The following is a 27,773-nucleotide window of genomic DNA, read 5'->3' as shown; positions in this document are numbered from 1 at the left end:
TGGAAAAACACTCTAACCTGGCCTTATTGAGTCTTGTACATTACTGTATAATGTTCTGACTGACAAATCTGCAATTTAAAGACATTCAGCCATGTTGTGAACTATGCAATTTTATGTTTTTTTATTTCTAATGACGACACATAAATAACGTTTACATGATTAACATTAATATAAATAATTATAATATAAATAAAATTGTCAGGAAAATTAAAAAGTCTCAATCTATACAATGCTGTGGAGAAGTCAAACACAGAAAATCTGGGAAGAAAAGCTGCTTTTAAATTATGAAGAAAGGTTTCTATACTGCAAATAAATTATAATAAACAATCCGAAGAAAGATAAATCCAATAAATATCTGGCCACACTCTGCATCGGTTTTCTCTAGAACACCCTCAAGAAACTTTATATAAATTGCCTGGTAAGGTTTTCCAAGAGTTTTAGAGAACATGCAACTTCAGATGAAACATGGTGTTATTCTCTTTCCTTCACAATGCTGTGTTAACATTTTGCAACATTTTTGTTTGGATAATTTACTAAAATGTATAATTTTGTCCTGACACGTGGAAAAGCCTAACATTAAAGACAAAATGTAAAAATATTTCAGCGAGCCTTACAGTTTGCATACTACTGTATATACACCCACACGTGACAGGCTCTCAGGCACCATTACATGCTGATTACATTCTTATTGTCTCTCTTTCTCTCGCTTTCTTTCTAATATAGCTTGGCATCTTGTGAGGGTTTGAGGTGAAAGTGAGATGAATAATCTGCATGAAAAGAGAAGTGGTTTTGAACCCAGTGTGTTCGTAATAATGAGCCTGCACCTACAGTATAAACTGGGCACATATCTCTCCTAGCTGCTCCTGGCTGGAATGGAGTACTGCTCTGTTCTCTCACTATCTCTCTCACTCCCAAAATATACAGCAAACATACCATTCAGTACTAAGAGATAACAAAATGTTACTTCCTGATCACTCACTCTCTCTCTTTCTGTTTCCTCTGATCGTACACACTGTCTTTCAGTGACAGTCATAAGATGAATCTTGAGTAAGGACTGTGTCATAAGTTTGAGTATTTCCAAACCCCAAGATAGGTATTTACCTTTCTGCGTTTGTTGCCTAGGAGCAGCCGAGGGCCCAAATTCTTCTGAGGATTCCATACAATCATCATCAACTGCAACCGCCACGACGCAGAGTGTGTCACCGTGAACTACAAGAACACTGTGTGTTTATATGTGTGTATGTTGGGGTAAAGCACGTTGTACTGCCACACAGGAAGACAGCACTTTTTCTCCCTCACGCAGACACACGTATATAGAGAACTGTGGAGTATGTGCATGTGTGATTGAGAGAAGAAAGAAGACAAGGCTGGGGGAAGGGTTGTAGCGCTAAGTATGATTAGAAATAATACAGTAAAATGCAGCAAAGACCTAGTATTTCATTGTTTTAACCAAATACCAGATATAAACGAGATAACTACACTTGAAATCTACATGGCCCTAGATTACTCAAAATCTAAACAAATGTAAACACAGTGCACCTTCCCTGGACACCACAATTACTGTAGATGAATGAATGAACATAGTAAACACGTTCTACAGCACCACACCACATCCGACACACTCCTATGTTGAACAAAGTCGCTTCATATGTGAGCTTCATATCTGACCACCTGATCCTACCCGCACGAGAGTAAATTAAAAAAGCTCTCTCCTGCAACTTATCTGTGGGGTCCCACAGGTTGCCAGTCTCAGTGCAAACCTATAGTTTCTATTATGTTGAAATGTACATTTATTCATTATGCTTTTATCCAAAGAAACATGTGTTGATCTGATTAGATCAGCTTTAAAAGCTTTGGAACCTTGTTCAAGAGCCCAACAGTGACAGCTTGGCAGTGTCAGGATTGATCTTCCAATCTGTAGTTCAGATCCATAACTGCTGAGCCACCATTTGCCTTTACTGCCTTTACCTTTACTTTACCTTTAATGGATGGATTACATTTCACATTGTAATTTTAATTAAAGCAGAGATATTTTTCCAAGCCAAAGCATATTAAGCTGAACAAACTGACACACTGTTTTTTTTTTTAATCTGCTACCGAGTTACAGCTAGATGCATGTTTATGTTTAGATTTAATATTTCTGGATTATTTTATTGCTTCTCAATGGATTAATATTGTCCTCTTCATTGATTGACAAAACATAATAAAGTAAAAATAAAGCCAGTAACAAAATGACCAAAGAGGGCAACAAAAATAATGAGTGTGAAGTGAATATGACTGCCCTGAATGAACTGTATGAAGAACCTATCCATTTGTCTTTCTTACTGTGGATTCTCCAAGGCCAGACAGCAGACAGGCACATGATTAGGGCTAATGAGAGAGGAAAATGAGGTGAGTTTAGCTTCTTGCAGTGTGAGCAGATGGTAGGCTGGTGAAAATCCTGCACTCTACATACCACCACACACATATCCTTTAACAGAAACCCAAGTTCTTCAGCATAGCCGGGAGCTTAAAGGAATGATTCTGCACATGTTAAAACACAGCCCTATTATAATGAAGCTATAAATGTTCTTAAACAACTTACAAAAATCAGCATTTGGCACGCATACACAGTCAGTGTCTAAGTTTACACTGGAATTGTTCTGTTCTTGTTTTTGGGCAAAGGTAATTCAGCTGTATACCTAGCATTAAACCATAATTATATCTATAAAATGCTGAATTCAAGGTTTTTTCCAAAGACCTTTTCATGGGACCAAAACTATAAAAATCTTCACAGAATGTACAAACTATTTAAATACACTTTGCTAGATGTACTTGCAATTTTCTATAATACACATACTAATGATATGTGGAAATAAGCTACAGAGCTACATGTTTCTTGGAAATATGTATTATTGTGCTATCAAAGCTGGAAGATCAATGCTTTAAAAATCCAGACATGCCGTGATTATTAAATAAAAACAAACATCTATATGCTGCTTAAGGCTAAGATGAATGACATTGACATTTCTATTATTTTTCAATACTCTGCTCTGGCCATTGTGTGCCTGAGCAGCTCAGTTTCTGCTTTCTATGCTTATCACTTTTTATCAATGCAGAAATAAAAATATTCATCTCACACAGAGTCAGAAAGTAATAAACACTCCAAAACCTCAGCAGCATCTCGTATCTGTATCTTGCTGTGTAATTGGATGCTGACACCAAGCAGCAACAATTCAGCAGTTGTTCAACTCATTTCACTTACTCCAGTTCATATTAATTTAATGACATGTTTACATATATCAGCATGGCAGGGTGATTACGGGTTGACCTATTTGCATGTGTCTGACTGACAGTGTCAGTGCACTGATAAGCTTTTGGAGTGTTTCCTTGTGCTGGTGAAAAATTCCCAGAATGAGAATCATATGAACACAATTGGTGTTCTGTCAGACCCGAGCACACATAATGAGCATGACCGCGCTGTGCTTTAATTGTGTATATTCTGCTGCCAGGCAACTATTCAAACTTTATTGTAAACTTTGTACAGGCCTTTTCCAGCCTCAGACTAATGCTATTGTTGGCAAGCTCGTGTGTAATGTCCAATGGGAGTTAATGTGCCCAAACCTTTCTCTTCAAAAAGAAAAGAAAAGAAAAAACAAACAAACAAATAACTAGATATTTTTCAGAAATAACATGAAATTGCTTGTAGTGGTACTGAGACAAATGATCACAGGACTACCAAGCTGCCACTGCTGGGCACCTGAGCAAGGCCATTAACCCTCAATTGCTCAGAGATGAATGTTAGTCATCTCTGGCATGGCTAAAAGGACATTGTTTCATGCTAAGTTTCTAGGGATTTAGGCACAGAACTTCAGAATGACATGATTTCAGTTTTTTATAGTTCACAAACTTTAAAAAAAAAAAAAAAAAAAAATTCTCCAGTGAGACTTGCTTGTAAATAGTTCTTTGTAAGAAGCAAAACCAGTGCCTATTTTTTTATGGCTTAATAACAAGAATAATATTTTAAATCTGCTTAACAAATCAATGGGCTACTGAGTTATTTTAGACTTGTAGTCATTATGGTGTTTGCATTTCATTCTGATGTCTATACCAGAAGATGTTATTTCACATGAAACTGTGTGCTTATAAAATAGTAGACTTGAAAAGTAAACTGTATTAAAGATCGTAGCATACAGAGTAGCTCCAAGACATTATTGATTTAAACCTGTCTAATTCTGTCTGTATATTGGATAGATTAATGCTTATAAGATTGGAACACCTGTGTTTAGACAAATAGAAATATTTTGGATGTGGTTATGTAACTGCTTTATAAGTATATGTTCTGTGTCTGGATACAGCTTAAATGTTAACTGTGCCTTATCCACTTGTGGAAGCTTGTACAATGCTCTTTCTTTTCGGTCTCCACTGTCAATATACACTGTCTCACAGCCTTTTAGATCAAGATCAAAGCTTGCTGTCACATAACCCTGAAAGAGCTGTTCCTTCACATGACACTCTATTCTTTGCTCGTCTGTGTCGGTCCCTATCTTACATCTCCAATAAAACAGTAGATTAAAACATGACACTAGACAACACAACGTTAAACACAATAAACAACTTTAAACAATAGATTAAAAAATGTCTAATTATCAAAATCTATCATTATCTATTTTATCAATTCATGGGAATCTATCATTCAATAGTTAATGGACTCAGTAATCTTTGTATAGTCACAATCAAGGCACTGTTTAGAGTTATATGCTCTTTTGTATACTGTATATGGCTCAATCCACACAAAGTCAACATGTCGTAAAACAATGCTCAGTGTGCCGCCCTTCTGCTTCAGTGTTATCCGGCTGTGTCTATTTCCTACAAACTCCAGCATTATCTATCCTATATTCCGTTACAACGAAATACCCCTTCTTTCCATGTTGTAAGAAAATAAAATATGTTCGATATCTATCATTTGTACAGTCTTAACAACTTTAAAACAGTATAAAAGCCTAACCTGTAGCCTGATCACTAAGTTAAAGAGAATGATAAGACATGCTTTAAAAATGACATGTTCATACACTTTAAAAATGTACTAATGATGGTCAGAGATATTAAGCATAATTTTCTCTCAATGGAGCAGAAAATTGCTATCTATCTATCTATCTATCTATCTATCTATCTATCTATCTATCTATCTATCTATCTATCTATCTATCTATCTATCTATCTATCACAACATGTGACTGGATGCTTTCTATCTATCTATCTATCTATCTATCTATCTATCTATCTATCTATCTATCTATCTATCTATCTATCACAACATGTGACTGGATGCTATCTATCTATCTATCTATCTATCTATCTATCTATCTATCTATCTATCTATCTGTCTGTCTGTCTGTCTGTCTGTCTATCTAGCACAAAGTGTGAGTGGATGCTATCCATCCATCCATCCATCCATCCCTCTATCTATCTATCTATCTATCTATCTATCTATCTATCTATCTATCTATCTATCTATCTATCACAACGTGTGGCTGGATGAGACAGATGCAAAAATATCTATCATATGTAGCCATAAACAACATAAACCACATATTGTATCAGCTCCACCCATGAAAGGTCTCTTCTAGTTAATGAGTCATGATTGAAGTTTTGATATGAATCAATAAAATTAGTAGAATTACATACTGACATACTGCTTAAGGACTATAACATATTTACTGATGTTTTTAAACCCTGACACAAAATATTTGTTGTGCAGCACAAATAGCACTAATAAAAGATAAAAAAGATAAAGGTTGTGTGTTTTCATCATAGCAGCAAAAATGTGGAAACGACACCTACAGTGTTTATATAAGACCAGCTGGACCCAGAAAAACACTGTAAGAGTTAATTTAACACAGGGGATTCGACTGTGACACTGTTTTTCTGCGATCGTTCACAGTGTGTATTCTACCAGCAATGTGGAACCGATGTTTCACCTGGACAGTTGGCTGAGAGGAGCCATGTAATGGACAGTGGAATTTACAGCACGCACAAAACATAACCATGTAAACCAACACGCGCACGCACACACACACACACACACACACACACACACACACACACACACACACACACACACACACACACACACACACACACACACACGCACACACACACAGCATCGGAAAACAACGAGAAAAACGGGACCTTGGACATCACAAACTTAGAAAGTGAAGGCGCTCATATTTTGTGCGATTCTTGTTAAAATGCCCTGAGTGCGTAACTGGGTGCTTATTCAGCCAAATTGCAGTGTAGATCCGTGCATATTCTGTATCCTGTATCCTACCTTGGCGTGTAGGTAGGGCGGGTAATAGTAGGAGTATTGAGGGTACATCTGCCTCCACACTCTGCCCATCAAGATCCAGTGACACACACTTCTGCCCTCTGGACCAAAGCACACCGCCGTCCCGTCCGTTCAGCTCAGCTCAGCTCCTAGCTCTCAGCGATCAGCACTGTGCGAGCCACACACACACACACACACACACACACACACACACACACACACACACACACACACACACACACACACACACACACACACACACAGAGAGAGAGAGAGAGAGAGAGAGAGAGAGAGAGAGAGAGAGAGAGAGAGAGAGAGAATCCGGTTTAAATGTTACTGTGGGCGGTGGAGCTGCAGCATATATTCTATATTATTCTTCATGTGTTCAAAAATAAACCAAGCAAAATCAAGCAAACACAACCAGGCTGCAAAATAATGTTGTTTTTGTATGAATCCACTGCAGATTACAATTTCCACATAAACTTTAAGCCCCAAAGAAAGTAAAGAGAGAGGTTGAGGGGTTTTGTAACAATGACTATTATAATAATAGTACAGACTGACCTGCAATAATCTGATCTTGGGTATTAGTCTTAGAACCTGAAACACTTTATTAGAATCTGACTGATGTGTCCATCCATTCATCCATCAATCCATTTTCTGTGCTAATTATTCTACACAGGGCTGCAGAGATCCTGGAGAATATCTCAAGGTGGTGACCACACTTGATAGGGTGTCAACACATTGCAGGGAAAAACACGTTTTTTTCCCTATTTGCTTAATGTATGTTATGTTGACTGACACACAAATCTTTCAAATGAACACGATACAAACAATCTATGCTTTACATAACATTGGAGCAAAAACAATGCTGCTGATCAAGTTTTAATCAAATAAAACCTCTTCACATGTCAGCGGATCACCAACTTAGAGAACCCCAAACCATGGACACAATTCAACTGAAGATATACTTGTCACATAAACAATTATGTCCAATATACAACTTGCAGTGAACTAAAGACCCAGCCAATCTTATTTGTTCTCCGATTACAGCAGAGACGGGTTTTGGGATCAAATCGGTATGACTGACTAATTCTCAGAGATGTGCAGTCTTAAAAAAAATATAAAAAGATTAGGGAATCCTATGTAGTAAGTTCCAACAATTAGAACAGATTTCAAGTAGACCCCTATTAGACTAATAAACACTTAATTATCCAAAAACCCTTGAAGGGATAAAAGAGAAGGGAAAAGAGAGTCTTTTTTCTGAGATTATCAGATGAAAAAGGTGATATAGGACCATATATAAGCTAAAAACTAAATGATACAACAGTTAAATCAGGATTGAACATGTGGCGTTCCAAGACTATAACACTGGTACATTTCACATGTTGTCTGCCTTATGCCAAAATAGTCTGTTATACTGAAAATGTTACTACACTTACTATGGTCTGTCAGTTACGTGCATTGCCATTGACAGTATTATTCGGCTGTTGCTACTTTGAAATCTATTTTCATTCGAAGCAAAAATAAACAATATATTCTGCTATATTGTGTCTGAAATGTCACTTACTCATTATTAACTTTTTTGTTTATAGAACAGTTGCATAAAGGTCATATCACACATGCATACATTGTTCTGTTATACTAAATATCAGAATAGCTGTAATTACCTGTGGCACTTGTGCCGACTGCCTGATATTGTTTATATACTGTTTAAATAGAAACTAAAATATGTTTCTTTAGATATGAACAATCCTATTAAACCCCCCTACATTGGGCCATACCATATTAGAACTGCTAATGCTGCCTTAATCTTGACTTGTTCTTGTCATATTGATTTATCTTAAAGATAGTTAACATGCAACCGTTTATTTGTCAGTTAGCAAGCTAGAAATGAGTGCAGGAGTTAGCAAATTTTGCTGGGAATTTACTGTAGTTAATATCCAACTTAATTTAAAACTATAAATTTGTGTGCAAACACTGTAGCTTAGGGGATGGAGGATACCCACAATAAATAGAGAATAGGGACTATTATACATGCAAGCTGTGTTAATTGGAGCATGTGCCTGGGCTATATTATGTAGCTAGGAAGCATGTTTTCATTGTATTTTCCTCTCTGACCAAAACAATGCATTAGGATGCACTGTGCATCTTAAGGCCCATGGTCTTGTCCTTGGAACCAACTTAAAGGTTAAATTCAGAAAACTATTGTTTACTCCTGCTGTAAAATGATTGAAAAAGCATTTCCAAGAGCCAGTGAAAATATATCACTTTTGGGTTTAACATTTTTGACGTCAACATGTGAAGATGTATCTGTGATTAGACGCTGTGCAGTTCAGAGCTGCTTTAGTTGAATCAGCATTTGTATGCAGTATTTGTATGGCAGTGTGATTGAATGAGGCCATGAAGCTGGAACCTAGCCAAAAGCTCATGAGAGAGAGAGAGGGAGAGGCAGAGCTTCCTGTGCTTCTCCCAGAAACAGGAAACATCATGTTTTGAGCTCCTGAGTAGACAGAGCTATGACTTAGCTAAGCAGTGGAAAGCAAGCAGACATTAAACTTACTAATCCTCAAATTATAGTCTGAGATTTTTACTTAAGCTTCAAGATTAGTTAGGCATTTCTATATAATTTGAATCATGTTTGTGTGTGTGTGTGTGTGTGTGTGTGTGTGTGTGTGTGTGTGTGTGTGTGTGTGTGTGTGTGTGTGTGTGTGTGTGTGTGTGTGTGTTTGTGTGTGTGTGTTTGAGCGTGTGTGGTACTGGGTGTTGGTGGGGATGGATATTCTAGGGGGTGGCACATGTTTTTATTTGTTAGTGTCCCTACAAGGATTGGAGTATCAAACATTTTTGCTCTTGTTGGAACATTTGGCTGGTACCAAATTTTTTTTTTTTTTTACAAAAACAGCAGCTTTTATGTGAAACTGAAATAGAGTGAAAAGGTTTTATTTTAATTACTGGGATTGTGGTTGGGGTTAGGATTAGTCATAGCATTAATTATTATTATTATATGTGTGTGTGTGTGTGTGTGTGTGTGTGTGTGTGTGTGTGTGTGTGTGTGTGTGTGTGTGTGTGTGTGTGTGTGTGTGTGTTGTTTTGTGTTTAAGGTTTAGCGGAAATTATGGATTGTGATATAAAGCAGAGCTATGAGGGAGGCGTGGGAAGTGTTGTTCCAGGTGACCTCTCCTCTCAGAGCTCCTGTCCTGCCCCATCCATTACCTGCGGCTGCTTCAGCCTCTTCCCCACTTCCAGATGGAGCTGTGTGACACACTCATTTATCACAGGCAATCATCTATTACTGGGGTCAGCATGGAACGCATAGGCATAGGCCCAGATTTTGAAACCCACCACCCATTTAGTGGCACAGAATCACACAGTTAAGCAGCTCAAAGTCGAGTGAGTCTGATTACACTGAAGAGCTCATTTTACTGCTGGATAAATGTCACTGCTGCTATTAATTCTAAGTATTCAAAAAGAAAAATAACCTAAACTAATTATTGTTTGAATACTCTAGGTAGGTTTTTTTTTATTGCTAAATGAAACCATTGATTTTATTTTCTGAAACTCACTATATGAAACTTTTCACGTATTCTACTATGTTTTAGTAAACATCAAATCCTGTGATTTAGATTGAATTCACCCAAATATTGGCTTGTACATTAATATGGAAAAACCTTTGAAAAACTAATAACTTTATAGTAATTTTAGAATTTAATGTAGAATTTAATGTTTAGCATTTGATGGTAGTCAAGCAGCATGAGCTGCTTTGTCTTATACAAAGAAAAAAATCTTTTTAAAATAAAAGCTTGATTTTGTGCTCATGACTGTATGTGGTTAAATTCTAAGGTGTATAGACTCAACGCTCAAACGTTTTGGGGCTTTCCGTGGTGCTGACAATAGCCTTGTGTTGTCATGGTATGTTTCATAAAACTCTTAAACACTCTGAAGGTGTCCCATCAGTCACTTTAGTGGCCTTTGTTAAGTGAATCTCTATTGGTAAGTCATATCCACAGACCACATCCAAAGGAACTAAAGCAACTAAAGCAACAGTATCTGAAAGGACTGACTGGTCCAGACCATGCATATTCATGCACCCATCAGTCAGTATTTCCTGTTTCACATTCAGGCATCTATATGCATTTCATGAAATGTTAATGCAGTCTTTTTGTGTGGTTGCTTTTTGTGTATGCCAGCTCCTATCAAATTACATATAATCTCAATGTCAATTACCAATTTTTCAACTCTCAGTCTGGAATTTACGCCTGTTTTTTATCCTGTGTGGCTGTCACTTGACTCATACCAGTCCTCTCTATAAAAGTGGGAGCCTTGAAGTCAGAGCCACAACACAAAAAACACAACTTTCAGAACTGTGTGTGTGTGTTTGCAAGATTAATAATTATATACTGTATGTTGAAAATAGAATAACAAAAGGGAAGAAGGTCTAGTTTCCTTTTTTTAACCTGTCAAGAAAAACATTCATAGTAAATTTCATGAGATCTTTCATGAGACTTTTAAGTAATTCTGTAATAGTCTTTAGTTTCCTTTTAGGCAGTGCACACAAATAATACCTGGAAGTGAGACTTCTGAGAAATACGATGTAAGTTGCATGAGTCATTTATGAAACAGAGCACAACTTTAGCCAAGTTAAAGACTAAGTACTTGTGGTTTTTGATCCGTTGGCAAGCATGCTATTGTTTATGACATTCTCCTTACCTCACCAATAACAGATGGGGGTTTGGATTTTAGTATGGGATGGTTGTCTCAAGCTAATAAACATTCAGAGCAGCCTTAGTGCTAGTCTCTCAAACTACACCACATATTGACTTGCCTATTTAGCTTGTGTCTCAGTGCTTGGACACTGGGATCTTGAAATGTGATCTGAGTACTCACTCTGCATTCCAGCACAAGCCCAGTCTCTCCCTCAGGATGCCTAAGCTCTCAGCTTTGGCCGGCTTCTGATCTCCCTCCCCCAGAATTCCCTCTCTTGCTCTGTCTGATCTCCTCTCACTGCAGACCTACAGCAGTTGGTTTATTTTGCTAGTTCTCAGAACACCTGATAGGGCAAAGATTTACCAATGTTCTTGAGATAGTTCTGTACTATTAGAGAGAGAGAGAGAGAGAGAGAGAGAGAGAGAGAGAGAGAGAGAGAGAGAGAGAGAGCAAGCAAGTGATGCATTACCCAGGTCTTAGAAGTAAAATTTGATCATGTTACTGTAACTCCCTCAAGTTTTTTTTCTAAATCATGCAAAGCCATCTGCTCTTCAAATGCTTACAATTCAGATGCTCTTCCGCTTTGTTACTGTTAGACCAATGGCAGCCCTTAGGACATTCAGATTGGATTAATGATAAAATATATAATATATCAGAATTACCTTTGTGATAAATCAAATGTACACTTATACTTAAAACAAATGAATAACCATTCACATCACTAAAATCTAAGAATGTTAATTTAAGGGTTAGGTACAGGTTTACGCTCCAAACAAATCTTGAATAAAAACGAATTTATGTAATATTTATATATTATTATTATATATGTAATAATATATATTATATATTAATATAACGGGATTTTTTAAAAATAAAACCAGGTAAATTATTTCACTCTCATTCACTAATGACTCCGGTTCCACTTCATGTTAATAAACAGTTCTCACATTTACTTTTGTGAGAAAGTGGGATTTGGGAACCCTCACACTCATGTGTGATCCAAAATGTATGCGAGTGCATCACCCCTGTGTCTACCAACCAAGTGATTACAAGTGATTAAATTCTTGCAGTGAAAAGAGTTCTGAAAGTAATGTAGTGTGCACTCTGGCTTAATTTGTATGGGACTTAACAAAATCACCCTGATGTGAATTCATGTCCAGTGAAATAGGCTCTGGATTCACCGGGATAAAGCTGTTACTGAATGGTGAATGAATGAAATGAATAAATGAACTCAATTAATGCTGATTTGAATTTATTGGTTTATTTCATGAGCTCAAGTTCTTAACAATGATGTCATCAAACATTATTTAATAGAAATCAGATCTGAGCCAGCATCCTATTCTGAAGTTGAGTTATTCACCATAATTAGCTGTGCACACAAGGGCATCTCATTCACTTTTGCACTTGGTCAGTGTTACACTTCTTTTCAACAACTACAATCCTGGCTATTCACATGATGTGCAGCTAAAGCTTTAGTGTGGAACAACACAAAGGCCTGTGCTGCTCAGGTGACCTGAGGCACGAGTGACCTGTCAATAACCTTTCCTCATAGGAAGGTTACATACTCTATTTTTGTATGATGTGCTTTATGTAGAAATAAGGTATGGACATGGTTGAAATGGTTTAAAATTGAATATGTGAGAAAACGGCATTTTAAACATAGACAGGGGTATTGCTTTGATTGAGTGACTCTTGTGAGTGTGTGGAAAGTGCAGAGAGATTCCACAACGTGTAAATACTCTGCAATGCCCTGCAGCTTTCCTGTGAGGCCTTTCCAATAGACGTGCACACACACACACACACACACACACACACACACACACACACACACACACACACACACACACACACACACACACACACACACACACACACACACACACACACACACACACACACACACACACACACACACACACACACACACACACAGATAGACAAATAGGCAAGTCGACAGACATGACTTGTTTGTGTTACTAATTACTGAGTGCAGAGAGAGAGAGAGAGAGAGAGAGAGAGAGAGAGAGAGAGAGAGAGAGAGAGAGAGAGAGAGAGAATAGGAAATTAAGAAGGTGGTAAATATAGATGGAAGCAGAAAAAAGGATCCATCTGAACATTCAAAGGGTTTTATTACCGCATGTGGGCTAGAGTAGACTCATATGGGTCTCCATTATGGTATATGACACTGTTATAGTAATTTGTTTCCATTAGTTTGACTAGAAGAAAATATATACAGGGTGTTGGGCTCAAACTAATTACCTCTATGCTGCATTTCAGTGGTTCGGATTGTTTGTAACTAAAAGTCACCAGACTTTAAGACAAAGATTATCCAACTTTTTGTGTAAACTTCAAATTAGGGGAAATATTGTTCTCTACTGTGATTTCGGCACATATATTTATTTGAACATGATCAAGATATTAAAATATTAAGCAAATGTGTGCCAACATCAATTTGATTTGGAGCCATGAGAGCTTGTTTTTCCTGAACATTCCACCCACAGAAGCAAACGCAGTGACACTGAGATAATATGTACTTTTAAAACATTTTGGTCCATATTAACCAAACTGTATTGCTTAATATTGCATGTAAATTTAATATACTTTTACTTTTTTTTTAGTTATTGAGCTTCACTTGTACCACAATGCTGTTGAGTTCTTGACTGGTTATTAGATGTTAATTAATTTCCTATAATAGCAGCTCCGACAGCCCCAGCTCCAAGGCAAATCACAGGCTTAATCATGTGCTCATTCTAATATATTACAGTTTCTATAGAAGCAACTCATTCACACTAATTAAATGTTCTATTATGTCAGTACATTTCCTGTCGCAGGGAAATCCTTAGGACAGGGGCTTTCCAGGTGACAAACTACGTTTGTTGTCTTATTAAATTCAAGAGATGAGTTTAGTGAGAGTGACTCTTTATAGCTGATATAAGTTGAACAGAATATTATATACATTACATTTAAACACACATGAGGTTTGTTTAATAAATCAAAAATTGGATTAAATTGTGTTGGGTTGCATCACACCACACTGGTGCTTTTATTTCCCTCAAACAGCAAACCTTGTCTTTTATTTGTCATTTAAATTCTACTGGGGTTATAATTATAACTACTAAATATATAAATATATATGTGTGTGTGTGTGTGTGGGGGGGGGTGTATAAAAGTGTACGTGTTTAAAAAAGTCACACATTTATAGTCAATATTGAAACATGTCCCATATGATTTTTGTATGGTTAGCAGTAAAGTGTAAAATCATATTTGCTATGTCATTTCTTATATGACTGTTGTGTATTTTTGTCCTATACACTCTCATGGGACTCGTGTGCCAACAGATAAAGCTGAACTCGCTGGCTCTGTTTGCATTTGTCATATTGTCCCTGTCCCACCCTTCCCCCATTCTCAACCACTCAAAAGACTCATGTCTGCTTATGCTAAGTGATTGACAGCTGTGTGGCCATTGCATGCTTGTCGCAGTGTGTTCAGTCTGGAGGAGAAGGATCAGATAGCAGCCTGCAGGATGAGCTCAGGTTACTCACACTGCTTGAGTCAATAGTGGAGGAGGATAGGATGGCGGGTAATGACTCTGTTGCACATAGCTTTTCAGGTTAGGCATCTTCTCTTCTGACTGAAACGATGTCAAAATTATAACTAATTACAGAATCAGAATAAGATTCAGGTGATGAACACAAAACATGTGATGATTATAACATGGGAAATGTTCTGTTTTACTGCAAACAGAAAAAGAACATGGTGAGTCAGATTGTAGATATCTCACATACACCTGAGGAAGCCATGTAGGGTGAATCTGGAATGCGGCTGAGCATCTTTAGTGATACAAACACAAACACCTTATATTACAAAATGATAACGTACATCGCTCAGGATAAGTCCAAAGGCCGTAAATGCAAATGTAAATTTCCTCTGATGTGTATTACTTTACTTGAATAGCAATACTCCTACATCTATTAGGTGAAATGATTAACCTTGAGATAAAACTGTTTATTTCAAAAGGAAAATAAATATTATATTATATATTATACTATATATACATACAGTGAGTTGGTCATAAACTTTTGGAATGCCTTTAATCACTTTATTACCTCTCATTACCTCCTCAGTAAGCCTTGATTCTAGTCAGGGTCATGGTGAATCAGAAGCCTATCCTGGGTACATGAGGTGGGAACACACCAGATGGAACACCAGTCCATCCCTATAGTGTGCATTCTCTCTGTATAACTCTTCCTCTCTCTCTTTCTCTCGCTCGCATCTAAATACAATTTCGAGGTGTCAGTACACACTGGGATATACGCATTAACCCATATGAATACACAAAGCACACTCTGAGGACTGTGCTTCCTAACAAACAAATGAAACACACACACACACACACACAGACACACACACACACACACACACAGACACACACACACAGACACACACACACACACAGACACACACACACACACAGACACACACACACACACACACAGACACACACACACACAGACACACACACACACACACAGACACACACACACACACACACACACACACACACACACACACACACACACACACACACACACACTCACACAGGTAATTAAACTGCGGAGGAACCTATGAGGTGTACATAGGTCTAAATTAGGATGACCATCCAAGGACTCAAAGCATTGCTTTTGCCATTCTATTTTTTTTACTTCATGCACTCCACTATCCTACCTCAACTGAACTGGATAAAGTTACTATCAGATTACTTGTTTTTCTCCAGCTTGAACAGGAAGCCTGTGTAGGAAGCGTATAAAAGAGACCGGATTTAGCTGGAGCCAGATCACAGCTCCCCTGAAGACCTCGACCAGGCTATCACAAATGATAGCAACACTGCCATCTTGTGGTCATTATGCATCGCTTGTCACCTTAATACAGAGTTAAAGCGCGGTAGCAGCAAGAAAAAAATAAACAAATATATAAAAGCTTCATTTACTACCATTAGGGTATACATGGGTAACATAAAAAGCACAGTTTATCTTTAAAGGATTTTACATAATAAAAATCATTATACAGTTGCATTGTACATGTCACTAAAATATTTGCATAAACTTTATAGTAAATGTGTGTAGTATAATATGTAGTATTTGAGTAGCCTACTTTGTTAAACGCTTTGTGCATAGTTTAGTTTACAAAAAGTAAAGTGTAAACCATACATGCAGGAGTGCTGGGCCAAAGCACACATGTGGCTCTAGATATTTGCAGAATTAAGCAAATCCAGATGTTTACTCCATCGTCCTGTGAACTTTTGCCTTGAAACTGGAGTAACTGGACTAGATTACGGGAAAGTATCAGATATTTAATTTAACTCCCATGTGTGAGTACTGGATGTGTGTATGAATTGTATGAATGTAGCTGTATATTGACACCAACCTTATATCTTTTATATCTTGAAAGCAAGATACTCAGATAAATAATAAAAATAAAAATGTTCAATTGTGTGGATATATTACGTTTATATAATGTCTTATATAAAACTGTAAATATATAACACACACACACACACACACACACACACACACACACACACACACACACACACACACACACACACACACACACACACACACACACAAATGTGTACATATATGTACATAAAACAAAACAAAAGCAAGATACATAAATGTGAACTTTAATAAGAAACATTATCACACAAAAACAGGCATTTTAATGTCGCTCTGGATAAGGGCGTCTGCCAAATGCTGTAAATGTAAATGTAAATGTAATGTACCTTGGCCTTGATCACTGCATTGATTTATCTGTTGACTTTATGCAGTGTATCTGCTTTAGTGCAAGAAAAGCCTTTTTGGTACACTCTTAGATCTAGACTATTAATAATGTGATAATGGGTAGTATAATTTAGAGCAGACCAGGCATGATTATCCCGCTATACACACAGCAGGACCCTACTGACATTAATAGCAGACTACAGCAGTAGGCTGTAACAGAGCTCGCGCAGCCATCAGCGTGAGGCGGCAGCTCGTATTCTGATTGGCTGAGCGGCTGCAGGCGGAAGTCACAGGCGCCCGGGGATTCCCCGAGGGAAGTTCCCAGCTAGTTGTAAAACATTTAAAAATGTACATTTGTGCGAAACACTCCATTTCCTCCCATTTAACGTGAACACTGAGATGTAGAACAAGACCGAGGGCGCGCCATGACTTCAGAACGATAGATAAATGTAGGTGTTTCGGGCAGTTTTCGGACGAAGGTAAGGCTCCATTCAAAGCCAAAGATACTGTCAGTGTTACAGAGAGGTGTTAGTGCTGTTAGCTCTTAGCTTCAGGCTCGAGCGCCTCTCTGCTAGGTCTTTAATATAGAAACTAAATGCTTTGAACAAACACATAACGTTAGGAATATGGTGTTAAATATATACTGTTGCTTTTTATTTGTCGTGTTGTAACATTAGTCAAGAGTTTAACTGATACAGTCGTTCCTTTGGAGTTACACGTCATTATTAACTTCCACAATATTAACACAATGTGTGTGTGTGTGTGTGTGTGTGTGTGTGTGTGTGTGTGTGTTTTGAGAGCATATATGTATTTATTTTAATAATATATAACTTTACATTTGCATCTTTATTTTTATTTTTATTTTGCACAGTATGGGAAAACAACACACACACACACACACACACACACACACACACACACACACACACACACACACACAGTGTATATATATATATATATATATATATATATATATATATATATATATATATATATATACTACTTCAGAACTATATAGAATACTATAATATATACAGTACATTACTTCAGAAGTAACTTTATCTAGCTAAATTTTTATTTTAGACTTTTTATTATATATATATATATATATATATATATATATATATATATATATATATATATATATATATACACACATATGTGTGTGTGTGTGTGTGTGTGTATAATTTTTTCTGCTGGCTGTGTATTTGGATCGACCTAGCCTTTCATCTGTGCTCTGCAAAACTTGTCGGTCTGGTCATTGTTCATGCAGACCGGTGTGGTACAGGTTTCCCAGCCCTCCTAAAAACTAGGTTTTTTTTTAAAAAAAAAATAATGCAGCATATTTAAAGCAGGATCTCCATGGATTTTGAGTAAAAAAAGCTTTATTGAGACAAATGGACTTCGGTAAATTTAATATTATAATGAAATTTTAATTCATTAAAACCTGAAGTCAAATTTTTTTTGAAGTCAGAATATTTTTTGTAATATGGATTTGTATAGAACACTCCAGATATCCCACTACACATCGAAATACAGGATTGACATAGCTTTTAAACTACACAGCTATGATGTTTTTTGTTGAGTGTGTATTTTGTGGCTGCAGGATCCATGACTGCTGCGTTCGTGATGTTACTGAAGGCTGCGGCATGGAGCGAAACATTGGTGATCCGCTGAACAAAGCCTATGAAGCCTATCGCAACATCTCCATTGAGAATGAAAATGCCAAAAAGCTGCTACAGGAGAAGGTCAAAGCCATTAATGCACCCTGTTTTCATTCTTTACTTACTGTAATGTATATAAAAAAGTTAAGCAAGACTATATCAGATTTATCAGCCTATCTGCCTGCTTGTGTGTGTGTTCAGACAGAGCAATTTCAACGGTATTCACAGCAGCTGGAGAAAAAGATAGAAGACCAAGAGCAGGAGATTTCAGAGCTCAAAGCACAATTAAATTCAATTAAGCTTGCTTCAGGTTAGTGTTTATGTGCAAACTAAACCAATATACTACCCAGTGAATACTGCTCTGGACATGGTACATTTAGTTGGCTGAACAATAACATTTTATTTATGTTTTTCAAATATTAAGTTTGATATAAATTTAACGCTGGTCTATAATTATTACAAAAGGTTATTATTAGCATGTTCTGAACAGTGCAAGTAAAAAAAAAAGTTAAAAAGTCACGTCCCATTTGTGTACATACTAAATTTCCACATTCATTACCTCTAAATATATTTTAAATGTATTTTAAATATATGTAACTCTGTTGAATATAATATCTGATTTTTATGAACAAAATAAAATGAATAGGTTTAATTTCAGTACCTTTAGTCCTATTAACAAAGAGAAAATATCTATATTTTTAATGAAACCGATTAAAGTAACCTTTTGTCAACCTTGGTCAATATTCTTGATATGGGTCTAAATACATTTATATTTGTAAACAATCCATTTATTAAATTACATTTATTACTTGCATTATTATTGGATTATAGATTGTTTAACATATGAGGTTCAGATGGAATTTCCACATTAAAATTTGTTTAAACATGTGTAATTTATTTTCAAATGTAAGCCATAAATATCCCTGCTTACATTGTAGATTGTTCCCTGCTCTGTGTTTGTTTTTTTTTACATCAAATTTTAATTTTATACACTTTGTGACTCAAAGAATTTAGGACTGCATGCTGTTTTTTTTTTTTTTTTTTTAGGGGAAGTGAAATGTTGTGAGACTGCACACCAAAAACAGGAAACAGAAAGGTTGTCACCTAATATTCAGTGGCCCGGCAACTCCTCCTCTTCCCACAGGACTAACCATATTCTGGTAGGTGTGTCTCTGAACTAATCTCTAAAAGGCTAAAGGAGCTTAATCAGGCAACTATCCTTATTGAATAAATATTAAATTTAACTTTATCAGATGGAGCAAGACGTATTCTTTATATATCTGTGGATAGTGTAGTATACATTTTGAAACACAGATCTGCAGATAATACATCATTTCTTGTTTAAGTTTAATTAGTAAAAATTCTGTTCCTAGTTTTAAAGCTAGAAATGTGTAAGATTCTGAGTAGTTTTGGAAATAAGGAACTTGATAATTAACTATACTTATAGTTATAGCTTGTACTTTGTTGTTAAGTCCTGGACATATAGTTCTCTTTTTCTGATGGACTGCTTGGGCCACAACAGAAGCTCATGAATACATCTTCCTTATTCTGGTTTTATTAGTAGAATTCAGGCAGAAAATCCAACGACAGTGCCTGAGCTGCTATCCCACTTATCCACAGTTCATTCTTGGGTTAAATAGTGAGAAATGTGTGAAAAAGATGTAGTTCTTTTTCTTCACAGTTTGATATCATTTCTCAGCACTATCTGTCCACAGTGAGAATTTTTCTCTAATTGAATCCACCGTGATAATTCTACTCAATTGTTTGAGGCTTGTCACGACTCTAAACAACAGGGGGCGCTAGAGCATAAGGTTTTCATTAGAACTTAGACAGTTGATTGAGTTATCAGAGAATAAAATTACCTTAAATTAAAATAAATAGATCAGTATCTTTGCATTTACATAGAACTACAAAATTACTACATTTATGATGAAAGACAAATTTAAGATAAATTAAATAATCATGTTCCGTACACACATTACATGTTTTTGCCACATATAGCATATATTGTACCATATATATCTAATTTCACTTTAATCTTACACTAACTAAATCATCTCTATTACTTAAAAAAGTCATTTCACTGTGGCTCAGGCCTGGCTTTTGTTCACCTGTTCTTTCTTTCTTTCTTTCTTTCTTTCTTTCTTTCTTTCTTTCTTTCTTTCTTTCTTTCTTTCTTTCTTTCTTTCTTTCTTTCTTTCTTTCTTTCTTTCTTTCTTTCTTTCTTTCTTTCTTTTTTCTTTCTTTCTTGGAAACATGAAGAAGGAATCCTTGGAGTTTACACCAATGCCTCCCCATCCAGTACCCGGAGTTAGTGGCATGAAGAGGTATGTAGAGTTCATACTCTTGTGTAATTCCTGTAAAGCTTTGAAATGAATGTATTAAGTTTCACAATGTGCTTGCATTACTCTTTGCATTACCTTTGGTAAATTGACTTTATTGATAAAAGCACCAAAGCAGACTACACATTTACAACCATATTAAGATCATCTTTGATATAGTGTTTATAGTGGTGCTGTACTATTCTACTAGGTCATACCTCACCTAGAGACAGCTGCCTGTCTGCTGGTCCTAAAAATCATTCACATTGCCCTGTGTGGTATACACATGAGTGATTTTCTTGTAAGATAATGATCATGGTGGACACTGTAAATCTGCTATTTATAGTGTGAGGCATACTGGATATGCATATATGCTGAATGTCTTAGATCTTAGATGAAATTACTTTGATGATTTATTTAATTAATGGATGGTCTAATTTTCAAGTTTTTTTTTCTTTTTCATTTTCTGTATGTCAGTTACTTGCTTGTGGCAGATATTTCAAATTAAATCTTGAGAATTTTCATGTACCATCAAATATCTATTAGATATCACATAACAAGAAAAATATCAAATAGAAAGAAATGGTATCAGTGTTTCTGAAAATGGTAGAATCTTATCTTGCAGATTTAAAAAGTATCAATCAGATTTTTACTTTGTTTTGTAAAAATGCTCAATGCTCAGTCTCTGTTTTTTTGTTTTTAGTGAGGATGTTCTAGACACGCTTCAGGAAATCCAGGGGACTTTCCAGAGGATTCAGACTCTTGCAAGACGGCAGAAAGATCACCTGAAAAGAATACATAAAGGAAATAGTACCGCAAGTGGTAACATTATTTACCATTTAAAATTTCTAATTTAAACATTTTGTGCAAATGTCTTTGTTTAAATGATTACTGTTCTTCTGTAACCCAGGTCCAGTTTTTTTCTCTCTAATTAAATTGAGGAAAGGAATTGTAGAGTTAACAAGTACTTTAGAAATATCAAAACAAGATATTAGTTGCTGTATTATGGATTATCCAGAATGCAATTAAAGATGGTAGCACCTGGAGAAGAGGCAGTCAGGTCCAGTGTTCCTAATGCTGCATCCCTGCCCTGCAGTAAAACATACTGAACAATTAACACTGCACACATACACAGTTACAAGCCCTTTGTTTCGTTTTAAGAAAAGTTACATATTTGCGTAATATAATGTTTTTATTCACTCATTGTTGATCTCATTTGGGTCCTATTCTGGGTACACTGGGTGTGAGGTGGGAATGCACCCTATATTACACCATCTCATTTTTGGCTGTAGCAATATGCTGAATTAACAGGCAGAAATGACTGATACGGCTGTGGGGCATAGCTCAAAATAGTGTTCTAGAGCAACCACACAGCAAATCCCCAGCGTTGAATAACCACCTACATTGTTTATATATATTCAACTGGACACAAATGAACTCTGAAAAGTCAACACTGTTGATTTTGCTCTGCTGTTGCTCCTTTAATAATGTATATATATATATATATATATATATATATATATATATATATATATATATATATATATATATATGTGTGTGTGTGTGTGTGTGTGTGTGTGTGTGTGTGTGTGTGTGTGTGTGTGTGTGTAAAAAAAAAAAAATCCACATACACCCTTCATAAAGATGAACATATTGTCCTCAATATTTTTATAATGTATAGCTGTACAAGTTTTATTTAGTTATTTTTTATTTCTGACCTTTCCAGTAACAGTACACATTTTGACAAATTATATTATAATACTTACAGTATTTCTATGTGATTAATAAAATATTCATATATGATCAATAATGCCAGTGAATTTTCTGTGTAATACATTTTTTCCCCCAGAATATTGTTTTGCTCTTGCATTTTACCACTGCTGTTTTTTAACCACTCCTTTGAGGCAAAACTCTTTTATTAATTTACATGCAGTTTGTATGTTGTTATTAGTTTATTTTCTTTATTTAGTTTAGTTTATATGTGCAGTAGGGGCTCAATCAGTCCTTCAGTCCTGAATAAATAAAGCGGAAAATGTATACATATTGGTTATTGCTTAACCACTTGTGTACTTTAAACATAAACAATATTGTGTATTTTGTGTATATTTCAGCAGATCTGCAGTTCTCCATGCCCATCCAGTGCACAGATAAAATTGACGAACAAGATGAAGAGCCCTTCTCTTCCTCCTCAAGGCCACAGGTTGATGAGGGCTTGCCTTCAGGTGCACTAGCATCACGTGGTGCTAGCCCAGAGGACGGTCATTTTATGGACGATATTAAGTTCCCGCCACCCACAGATAGTGAATATGAATTTCTGCACAGTGCTGACAGGAGTGTACCACTTCCAATGCCCAGAAAAGACCTGTCAGAGCCCATTTCCACGGTGTTGGAGGAGTCCTACTCCTCGTACTCTGTCTCTGCTCCAGTATCACACCTGCTGCCTGCATCCGCATCACACGAAGGAGTTCGGGGACCACAACAGGTGAGAGCCAATCACAATCCGCTTTGGAACGTTATACACTAAATAAAAGGACATAATGGGCAGGTAAACACATCATGTACTGATAGCCTTCCATATCAACAGACAAACTAAATATGGTCATACTATAAGGGAAGTATACACTTTATCATAAATGTTTATGTTTGGTGGCCTAGGAAATCATACACCTTGTGAATTTTTAACAAATTTTACAGTTCTGACAACTGTATGAACTGTGTGAACTGTCCTGAACTGAAATACGTTTTCCAAGAAGCAGCAAATTTGGTCAAATCTGGTAACCAATTAAACTGAAAAATATGTTACAGAATATAAAACTGAGGTGTCAACATATATAAATGGTAGAAAAGTAAAATTTTTCCAAACCCCATTTGCCTTTTTTTTTTCTTCAACTGATGGGTTTTCCTACACCACTGCATATATTTCTATATTCTATATATGTGTACATAAAATGCTTTAAGCATCATAAACAGACTTCATGTTGATTCAAGTCTGCATTCTTAGTTACATCAGGAATTATCAGGACTAACACTTGATTCCACATCTTTGAGCCCCCCACTGATCTTCAGTCAGTTTAGTGTGGCTTTTATTTGTTTAGAATAAAAGCCTATAGCAACATCCATCTTTGTTTAACTTGCTATAGATTTAAACTACTAAAATAGTTTTAATTAATCATAGATACCTTAAATATTACAACCCCCCACAACCATGCATACCTTTTGTATAGCTCTATAGGAGAGCTATGGACACACAGCATATCTGGCTTTAAAAAGAATAGCTGCTAGAAATTTGTAGTAGTCAGTGATGGAAAGTGAACATCTATTTCAATTGACAAAGCAAAAAAAAAAAAACAACAGCATGGAATTATGAAATTGTATTAGAACTTGCATTTACCACAAGCATTGAATATTGTCTGAGCAGCTACAAGCATGACAGTTTCATCCCATCAACCTAAAATCGGGTAATTATTATAGGATTTAATGTGGTAAACTGAAACTTAGGTACAGAACATAACTAATGTTAGTGATGAACAGATTCTGCTTAGTATATTTTGACAGGCAGCTACTTTTATAAAAAATCAATAAGAATGTTACTAAATACTATTACAAATAACTGTGGACTAGTTTACTAGCAGTTAACTAGCTGGTTATCATTAACTGGTTATTAAGTCATCTGTTATCCTACCGTGCATTAAAGTAGTTCAGTACCAGTTAAAAGATGTCTCAGTTTCAATCCGAGTCAGACAAATACTGTAATATATTGACTGTATTTCATTAGTGATGCATCTTGTCTTCTAGTTATACAATAGTGTGCCAGAGATAAAAGCATTGCTCAGTAGTGAGGGGGAAGGGGTGGGGTTCTAATGGCAGGAGGACATGGGAGTATATTCAAATTTGTACCAAAAAAAATCTATTGAAATCTTTTAGTGTTCTTAATTATTTAAATTACACTTTTTAATAAAGTGGTCTTTAATATTTGTAAAGGGCTTGTTAGGAATGTTGGGATTTATGTCAGTGTTTGTGCAGTTTATTGTGAATTAAGATTTTGTAGAATTCATTATCATATTAAACTTAACTTTGGCAACATAGCAACATCTAACAGGGACAAAAACCTATATATTGTTCTACATGTGCTCACATTTCACAGACAAACATTTGAGTTTTAGGTGAAAAGACCCGGGCTTGGTGGGTTACTCAGTGAAACATGAAATATTATTCTATACTTTAGTACTTTAGATTTTGGTGGCAAATGTAAATTATGCTCCTGATATTTTCCACTGACTGTGAGGATCAGATAGGGTTTCTTTCTATACATTAAGGTTTTTTTCTGAACATTGCACACACACAATACAGCTTGCAGTTGTATTTTAAAATGTACTGTAAATGAATTTCAATGCTTGAACTTCTGTGATACATTATGGTCTATCTTGACAGCAAATTGGATTTTAATTGTAACCCAGTGCTCTTCAATTCTCAATTCTGATTGGCCAGAAGGTTTTACTTAATCTTCTATAATAGCAGCTATGAAAGTATTTCAGATTTGTATTAGTGCACACAATCTAATGTTATTGTTTCTGCAGTAACAGCATATGCAGGGACATTTGTAGCAGTCACTTCATTTATATATGTGTAATTGCTGATTTAGTGATGTTTTCTCTGAGGAAACATTTGTTTCTTTCCAGGTAACTATAAATGGATAAACAGTGTGATGTTTTGGGCTTTAATAAAAAATAAACTTGCTAATGTTAGCAAATTGCTGTGGAATAAGAGGAATGAAACACAGAGCATGCCGCCAAACAAAGACAAACAATCTGCGGTGGTTACAGCCCTCTGCTCCACATCACACCTTCTCATCGTTAAGATAACAGCACACCTTATTGTGTTTTATTCCTTTTAATCCTTAAAAACTGGTAAACACTATAAACCTGGCCACATTCCTAGTAGTTTTATTGATACTGAATAGTTATTGAATTCTTTGTGATAGATAGTGAAATAAATGGATTTCATAAGAATATATCGATAATATATGGAGAGTTTAAGAGTTTAAGCATTTGTTCAGTTGGTAGCAGGAAATCATTTTTGTATGAATACTTTTTGCTAGTTCCTGATATGATGCATTTTATGGAGCTACTTTGGTGCTTTGTAAATGCACAACATTTGCTTTAGGACAGTTTTGTACATTATGCTTTCACACTCATTTAATGCACAATGCTCATGTACTGCATTAAACACAGACCTGGTGTATTAAGTGGTGTCTCTCTTTTTGAGCAGCCTCTGTGGAACCCTGATCTGACCCCATTGGAAACATCAAGCATGGGGTCTAATCACTGTACTTTTTGCCAGGCTACTGTTCCCAGTAACCTCATGTACAGCCACCTCAATTCACACTTCCAGACCAAAGAGGGGGATTGACAAAGAAAGACCCAGGAGCTGCCTACTAGCCGATGTCTTGCTTTATTGATGGCTTTGTTGCCTGTCCCCTATGCACAATGAGCTCGGCACACGGTGGCCACTGCAGCTTTTCATTCAGAGCATGGTGGGAGTGGAGGTCTCCATGCTCATTTATTTAAATTGTAAGAACTTGAATGGTACGTTTTGTGGTAATAACAACTCAATTATTCAGTTTGTGTTTGATCTGTGGGACTTTTGAATGTGTTGTCTGTTTGTCTCTGTAATAAAGAAATGCTTCCATTTTATAAGATGTGTTTGTCTGAAGTGTTCTATAGTCATATGGTTTAAAGCTTTTTACTCTGTAACTGAAAGGCAGCAAGTTATTTAGTGTATGAATGTAATGAGTCGAGGTATTTTGACTCTGTTTTAAAAATCCCTTTAAATGCTTTTATTTATTGCCTCAAAACTGACAAGAAATCTAACCCTGTCTAGGTTTAGATGCTCCAACAAATCAAACTCACTTAATAGTTGGTGGTCAGCTTGTTTTTTTTTTTGTTCACAATAACTCTTAATTTAATGTCTTGATTTTAATCGAAATGGCAGATTTCAGTCAAAATGAAAAATAATTGTTAGAATTATGTTATGTTAATAATTGTGATAATTATGTCTATTGTAACGCCATATGGTCGTTTTGCACAGGTATTGCAGGTTAATTAAAACTTTGTTATTACACAGAATATCCGTGGCTGACTCGCCATGCAATTCTATGCACAATTATCCTAGTATTGGTAGTGTGATATTAAGAGTACAATTGCTTTTTTTAAATTTATTTATTTATTTATTTATTTATTTATTTATTTATTTACAGTACACTATCATTACTCAAATGACACATTTTTTCCACCTTGCTTAACCAGCGTGATAAGGCTGTCACTATTTACAGACTGTCGATCGTGTGGATAAGTGCTGATTTAAAAATGAAAGATTGCACCTCCTGTTTCATAATCCTCATTTTTATCCCACCAAGTGCATCATATCGATAAGCACAGTAATGTATGAGTGAGAGTAGATGTATTTTCTAATGGAGTGTTTTAGTCTGTCACCTTTCTGCAGCATTGGACTGTGGGAGTAGATCATTAGCAGCTTCGCAAACAAATGTAATAATTTTCACCAGCTCATGTGATGATGTGCTAAGGAAATAGGGAAAATATGTGTACTGAAACACATGCGTGTGCAGTGAGGACCTTGCAGGCCCCAGGATTACTGCCTACTAACACTTGTGCTGGGTAGATGAGCTGGTGTGAAGACTGCAAACTGGATTTTTTTATTGATTCAGCAAGTTCATTTTGGTTTGAGTAAGGATCTGCACTTCAGTGTTTTTTGGTCTACAGATTAAAGAACAGAGCAAGACTAATATCGATGACCCAGACACTGCCTTTAGAATTGTTTGAATTCAACTGCCATAAATTAGATACATACAAAAGTTGAATCTATATAAAGATATATAACATACATATATTTGTGATTGAGTAGACGCTCCACCACCTGTACACAAGTACCGTGTTCCCTGTTTTCCTTCTGTCCTGAAGCTATCTTATGTAGTGTGAGA

At 36.0% G+C, this 27,773-nt stretch overlaps 2 protein-coding genes across 9 annotated transcripts in view; one reads left to right on the top strand and one right to left on the bottom strand.

Moving 5' to 3' along the window:
- LOC113654304 (RNA-binding motif, single-stranded-interacting protein 1) overlaps positions 1 to 6,493 on the bottom strand; it is a 46,601-nt gene extending 40,108 nt beyond the window's left edge. For 2 of the 5 annotated variants that reach the window (XM_047814568.1, XM_047814572.1), the window contains exon 1: positions 6,311 to 6,493. In XM_047814568.1, the coding sequence (XP_047670524.1) occupies positions 6,311 to 6,379 (69 nt within the window). In that variant the 5' untranslated portion in view covers positions 6,380 to 6,493. Of the gene's footprint in view, positions 1 to 1,101; positions 1,256 to 6,310 lie in introns of those variants that run through there. The other 3 variants (XM_027164363.2, XM_027164365.2, XM_047814569.1) reach the window with 2 other exon arrangements.
- A 10,586-nt stretch (positions 6,494 to 17,079) lies between these two features.
- On the top strand, positions 17,080 to 26,469 carry tank (TRAF family member-associated NFKB activator). 4 transcript variants are annotated; one of them, XM_027164681.2, is made up of 8 exons: positions 17,080 to 17,270; positions 18,398 to 18,539; positions 18,657 to 18,765; positions 19,503 to 19,615; positions 20,721 to 20,782; positions 21,480 to 21,598; positions 22,891 to 23,258; positions 26,045 to 26,469. In XM_027164681.2, exons 2-8 carry the CDS (start codon positions 18,441 to 18,443, stop codon positions 26,183 to 26,185), a joined length of 1,011 nt encoding a protein of 336 aa, XP_027020482.1. In that variant the 5' UTR covers positions 17,080 to 17,270; positions 18,398 to 18,440; the 3' UTR covers positions 26,186 to 26,469. The 4 variants fall into 4 exon arrangements, with proteins under 4 accessions (XP_027020482.1, XP_027020481.1, XP_027020480.1 ...); XM_027164680.2 differs by having other exon boundaries at positions 17,082 to 17,270; positions 22,888 to 23,258; XM_027164679.2 differs by having other exon boundaries at positions 17,082 to 17,270; positions 20,718 to 20,782.
- Positions 26,470 to 27,773: the final 1,304 nt, after the last annotated feature.

The sequence above is a fragment of the Tachysurus fulvidraco genome, chromosome 6, assembly GCF_022655615.1.
Source record: "Tachysurus fulvidraco isolate hzauxx_2018 chromosome 6, HZAU_PFXX_2.0, whole genome shotgun sequence".
NCBI lineage: Eukaryota > Metazoa > Chordata > Actinopteri > Siluriformes > Bagridae > Tachysurus > Tachysurus fulvidraco.
The sequence above is the reverse complement of the archived record's forward strand: the minus strand, read 5'-3'. Positions and strand labels throughout refer to the sequence as shown.

What these genes read in the sequence shown, in the direction of transcription:
- tank (XM_027164678.2), top strand. Translation starts at nt 18,441, where the DNA reads ATGGAGCGAAACATTGGTGATCCGCTGAACAAAGCCTATGAAGCCTAT. An exon ending in AAAAGCTGCTACAGGAGAAG is followed by an intron (nt 18,540 to 18,656) that starts GTCAAAGCCATT and finishes GTGTGTGTTCAG; the next exon opens with ACAGAGCAATTTCAACGGTA. An exon ending in GAGTTCGGGGACCACAACAG is followed by an intron (nt 23,259 to 26,044) that starts GTGAGAGCCAAT and finishes CTTTTTGAGCAG; the next exon opens with CCTCTGTGGAACCCTGATCT.